We start from the raw sequence: 6,000 nt of genomic DNA, 5'->3' as shown, positions 1-6,000 counted from the left end.
GAACTGAGCGTTCTTCTCAATAAAAACTAACGCCAGTAAGTAAATAAAGAGGCAGCAACATAAAAACTAATACTTTTTCTCCCCAGCAGGGGTGAGTGCGTGTGTGTAAAAACGTGACACCAAGAAAGCAACGATAGCTACGTGTATTGTGTTAATATCGCATTAATCTACATATAATAATGTTCATCTAGCAACTTTGTTTGTATTATTTGAATTCATATAATTTTGTGTGTTATGGAATACAAATATATTGAACAGTCTCAAAGCAACGTCGAAGAATTATTAGGAAACCAGCGCCTACACAAGGGTTACATCGACCAAATGGTCCATCCACGCCGGATCAGGATTCAACAGTGCAGTTAACAAGGTAGGTAGTGAGTGCATATTTCAATATAATATTATCCTTGTATCACTTATACAAAATAAGCCTGTAATAGCCTCATTAAAACGGAAGTGTTAAAAGTGTATTTAATTTGAGTGAAGCATGACTGACAGAATGAAACAATTAGTTTTCAAGAGAGGTCAAATTAAGGCCAAACTCACTCGTTTTAAACCTTTTTTAGATAGCTTTACAGAAGATCAGAATATTACGCAGTTAGTGTTACGTTACGAGAAAATAAAACAGTGCTATGATGAATTTGATGCAATACAATCCGAAATAGAAATGTTACAGGGTTCATCAGAAATTGATCAGGAAACGCAAGAAAGAGAGCAATTCGAGAATACTTATTTTGATTTAGCAGCTAAGACGGAAGTGTTCATAAATCAACACAGCTCCAGTGCAAAGAAAAATGAAAACAATGAATCAAGCAATTCTAATCCATCAGTTAGGTTGCCGGTGATAAACCTTCCGACCTTTTCTGGAAGCTACGATGAGTGGTTGTCGTTCTGTGACACGTTTCAGGCATTAATACATAACAATAGCACATTGCAGCCGGTCCAAAGGTTTCATTATTTACGTTCTTCTCTACGTGGGGAGGCTCTTGAAGTAATACAAGCCTTGGAAATTTCTTCTGAAAACTATGACGTAGCATGGACTTTACTCAAAGAACGTTTTGAAAACAAAAAATATATTGTTAACAAACACGTCAAAGCTTTATTTGAAATGCCAATGGTGGAATGTGAGTCGGCTGTTTCGCTTAAATCTCTTTTAGACAGCACGGTAAAACATTTAAGGGCTTTAAAATCATTAGGTCAACCGACAGAAAGCTGGGATGCATTACTTATTTATTTGATTGCGACCAAACTAGACAATACAACACATAAGGAGTGGGAGAAAACACAATCAACGAATGAATTACCGAGCATGTCACAGCTGACACAATTTTTACAACAGCGTTGCCAAGTTTTAGACGCAGTTGATAATAAGCGTAGACCTAAAGATACACCCTCAGTTCCAAATAACAAATATCAACAAACAAATAAGGCAGGCAAAAAGAGTTCTTACTCAATGACAGCACACGTAACGTATTCCGACAACAATGCATGTCCCAGCTGTAAAGGCTCACACAAATTATTTCAATGCCAATCATTGTTGAAAAAATCTATAGGAGATAGAATTAAAGAAGTTAAACGTCTTTCTTTGTGTATAAATTGTCTCAAACGAGCGCATAAGGCAAATGAGTGCTTATCAGGTAATTGTAAAATATGCAGTAAAAAGCATAACACATTACTGCACTACTCGCGTTGTCCATCGCCCACTAGCGCGAATGAACCACAAGATGAAAGGGAAATAGGTCAAGGTCAAAACACGCTCGCTTGAACATCACTCGGGCAGGAATGTGAAAAGAATATTCGTTCTACAAACAGTGTACCTCAGAATCTTAGGAGACCACCAAGCATTATGCTATCCACAGCTGTAGTATATGTTAAAGATAAACAGGGTAATTTTCAAATGTGTCGAACACTTCTCGATTGTGCTTCTCAGTCCAACTTCCTAACAAATAGAATGGTTCAATTATTGGGACTAACAAAGAGTAATAGCGTTGTACACATAAATGGTATAGGTAATGCTAATACAAGGTCACGCCATAGCGTTCAGGCTACAATTAAGTCAAGACATAACCATTATTCAGCCACATTAGACTTCATCATATTGCCGCAAATATCACAAGACTTGCCTATGGTTCGTGTAGACACGTCATCGTGGGAAATACCTTCCAACATTGAATTAGCAGATCCTAGCTTCAACATAACACAGCGTATTGACATGTTATTGGGGGCGGAAGTATTCTTTGATCTACTTTGTGAAGGGCAAATAAAACTCAAGGCAGGGTATCCAACCTTGCACAAAACATTGTTTGGCTGGGTTGTAGCTGGAAAAATAGACAATCAACCACACATTTCGACAAATGTGTGTCACCTCTCCACAACAGAAAAAATACACGAGCAATTACAAAAATTCTGGACGATAGAAGAATGTTCAACAAAACATCCATTAAGTCAAGAGCAGGCAGAATGTGAAAGACACTTCAAAGAAACATACCGGAGAGACGAGACTGGGAGATTCGTCGTCAGACTTCCCTTTAAAGAAAATGTGAGGAATCTTGGTAAATCCAAGGAGATTGTAACAAGAAGACTTTATTCAATGGAAAAAAGGCTTACGAAGGATCCTGAGAAAAAAAGGGCTTATATAGCGTTCATGAAAGAGTACGAAGATTTGGGCCATATGGAAGAAATAACTAGAGCAGAGAGCGATACAATGATGCCAGACTACTATCTTCCCCATCATTGCGTAATGAAGGAGAACAGTACTATTACCAAACTCAGGGTTGTATTTGATGCATCGTGCAAAACAACTTCTGGACTTTCATTAAATGAGACGATGAGAGTCGGGCCTACAATCCAAGAAGAATTATTTTCCATAACAGCAAGATTCAGGCAACATCAATACGTCATGACAGCTGATATAGAGAAGATGTATCGCAATATTAGGGTACATGATTCAGATGCAAACTACCAGAAAATACTGTGGAGAGAAAACTCTCAAGAAGCAATAAAGATATATCGACTCAAAACTGTAACATATGGTACTGCAGCAGCTCCTTTTCTAGCCAGTAGATGTCTTCAGCAACTAGCCATAGAAGAGAAGAAGAATTTCCCTAAGGCAGCAGAAATTGTAATGAGGGATTTCTATATTGATGATCTTCAAACAGGGACAAACACGAAGAAGAAACTACATGAATTACAGGGTCAACTCTTCTGTAAAGGGGTGGGTTTTGTTTGAGAAAATGGTGTAGCAACGACACTTCACTGCTTTCAAAAATACCCAGTGAACTTCAAGAATCAAATTTCACCATTCAACCAAATGATGATTGCATCACAAGAAGTTTAGGATTGTTGTGGAATCCCATTAAAGACACATTTTCTTTCTCTGTCAAACCAAGAAACAACCCTCAACAAATCACGAAGAGGACTATTCTTGCTACAGTAGCGAGCATATTTGATCCCTTAGGATTAATAGGACCAGTTATTCTTAAGGCAAAAATATTTCTGCAACGTTTGTGGGAATTAAAATTGAATTGGGATGAAGAAGTTCCAGCCCCATTGCATTCAGATTGGGAAACATTTGAGCAGCAACTTCAAGAGTTGGAATCACTACATGTTCAGCGAAAGGTTATTCAAGAAACACAATCGCAGGTAGAAATTCATGGATTTTGCGACGGATCTCAGAATGGATATGGAGCTTGTATATATGTAACATCTAGTACAAAAAATGGGAAATTCACAGCAAACTTACTATGTTCAAAATCTCGAGTAGCACCTTTGAAGAAGACAACTATTCCTCGCCTAGAACTTTGTGCAGCTTTGTTACTTGCACAGCTAACTCAGAAAGTAATACAAGCATTACATTGCAAGATCGATAAGGTTGTTTTATGGTCAGATTCCACCATTGTATTAGCATGGATAAGAGGACCTTGTTCTCAATGGAAGACGTATGTTGCAAATCGTGTAGCGGAAATTCAACAGCTGACTTGTAACTATGAATGGAGACACATCAGAACAGAGGAGAATCCAGCAGATCATATATCGAGAGGATTAACACCATCAGAGATTCTTGATAATGAATTATGGTGGCATGGGCCTTCCTGGCTATCTGAGAAATTAGACTCACAGACGAGGGAAGATGTTTGTGACCTAAGCGATGTTCCCGAGCGACGAAAGAATACAGCAGTGATGGTTTCTACAACACCGTGTGAACTCTTAGACAGATATTCATCATTAAGAAGATTGCAACGTGTAACTGCTTATTGTCTACGATTTGCACACAACATGAGAAAATCTACAGACAGACAGCATGGACATCTTACAGTAAGTGAATTACATGAAGCACTCGAATGTCTTATTAAACTATCACAACAACAAGCATTTCACAAGGAATTGAATGCATGGAGATCAGGAAAGGAAGTCGACAACCAAGGTCAACTGAGAAATTTGAACCCATACTTGGATGAGAGGCAAATCATCAGAGTCGGAGGAAGATTAAATGCAACAGATCTTACTGAAGGACAGAAACATCCTATTGTACTTCCAGCTAACTGCAACTTGACAAAGTTAATCGCTCAAGAGCAACATAAGAAGCTATTGCATGCCGGGTCTCAATTATTGTTATCATCCTTGCGACAATCGTATTGGCCAATACGTGGACGAAACTTGGTTCGTCAAGTTGTGCATCAGTGTGTCACATGTTTCAGAAACAATCCTAAATATGGTAAACAGATGATGGGAGATCTACCAGCTGACAGAGTTCAACGAACAAGACCATTTCTTCACAGCGGCGTTGACTACTGTGGGCCCATTTACCTTAAATCGAGTAACCGAAGGGGAGCCAAACTCCATAAGGCATATATAGCACTTTTCGTGTGTTTTGCGACTAAGGCGGTTCACATTGAACTTGTTAGTGATCTAACTACAGAGGCGTTTATTGGAGCATTAAAGCGATTCATGGCTCGTCGAGGAAAATGCGCTAAACTGTATTCTGACAATGCAAGTAACTTCGTTGGTGCAAAAAGGGAACTACAAGAATTGAAGACTTTATTTGAATCAGAACACCATAAAGAAAAACTACATAATTTTCTAGCGGCTGATAACATCACGTGGGTTTTTATTCCAGCAAGATCACCCAACTTGGGAGGCTTATGGGAATCATCAATTAAATCTCTCAAATACCATTTAAAGAGAGCTGTCGGAAATGCTTCACTCACCTACGAAGAGATGAACACTATTTTGACACTGATTGAGGCTTGCTTAAACTCTAGACCCCTAATACCATTATCAAATGATCCAAACGACCTACATCCTTTAACACCTGTGTCATTTCCTAATAGGCGACGCACTCACTACCATGTCAGAACCTAACTTGAAAAATATTCCTGTCAACAGACTTTCGAGATGGCAATACATACAACAACTTCATCAGCAATTTTGGTCCAGATGGTCAAAGGAGTATCTATCAAGTCTTCTAGAACGATCTAAGTGGAGAAGAAAATTTCCCAATCTTCTGGAAGGTGATTTGGTGCTCATCAAAGAAGATAACATTCCACCTCTAAAATGGAAAACTGGACGTATTGTGCAATTGTTTCCTGGGAAGGACGGAATAGTACGAGTGGCGACAGTGAAAACTACCAGAGGTACAACAACAAGATCCATTCGTCAATTGTGCCCGCTTCCTAAGGAGAGTTAATGTGTTGGTGTATTCATAGTGTGTACATTGTGTGGTTCATAGTGTTGTGTTGTGTGTTCATTATTCTGTTTATGTTTATATCATTCATTCATAATTTATGTTATCTATTGTTGTGTATATTAAGTTCATGAACCAAATTAATCATTCATAGATTTGTTGAAGAAATTCCTTCAAGGCGGGCGGTATGTTCAGAACTGAGCGTTCATCTCAATAAGAACTAACGCCAGTAAGTAAATGAAGAGGCAGCAACATAAAAACTAATACTTTTTCTCCCCAGCAGGGGTGAGTGTGTGTGTGTAAAAACGTGACACCAAGAA

The 6,000-nt window shown here is 38.5% G+C and overlaps 1 protein-coding gene across 1 annotated transcript in view; it reads left to right on the top strand.

The window, feature by feature from the left end:
- Positions 1-2,641: 2,641 nt before the first annotated feature.
- LOC145681784 (uncharacterized) overlaps positions 2,642-6,000 on the top strand; it is a 71,569-nt gene continuing 68,210 nt past the window's right edge. The window contains exons 1-2 of the mRNA XM_081753394.1: positions 2,642-3,203; positions 3,359-4,789. Coding sequence (XP_081609520.1) covers positions 2,642-3,203; positions 3,359-4,789 — 1,993 coding nt within the window. The remainder of the gene's footprint in view (positions 3,204-3,358; positions 4,790-6,000) is intronic.

This window comes from Thermobia domestica, chromosome 3, assembly GCF_964235325.1.
Source record: "Thermobia domestica chromosome 3, izTheDome1.hap1.1, whole genome shotgun sequence".
In the NCBI taxonomy this organism is placed as follows: domain Eukaryota; kingdom Metazoa; phylum Arthropoda; class Insecta; order Zygentoma; family Lepismatidae; genus Thermobia; species Thermobia domestica.
The sequence above is the reverse complement of the archived record's forward strand: the minus strand, read 5'-3'. Positions and strand labels throughout refer to the sequence as shown.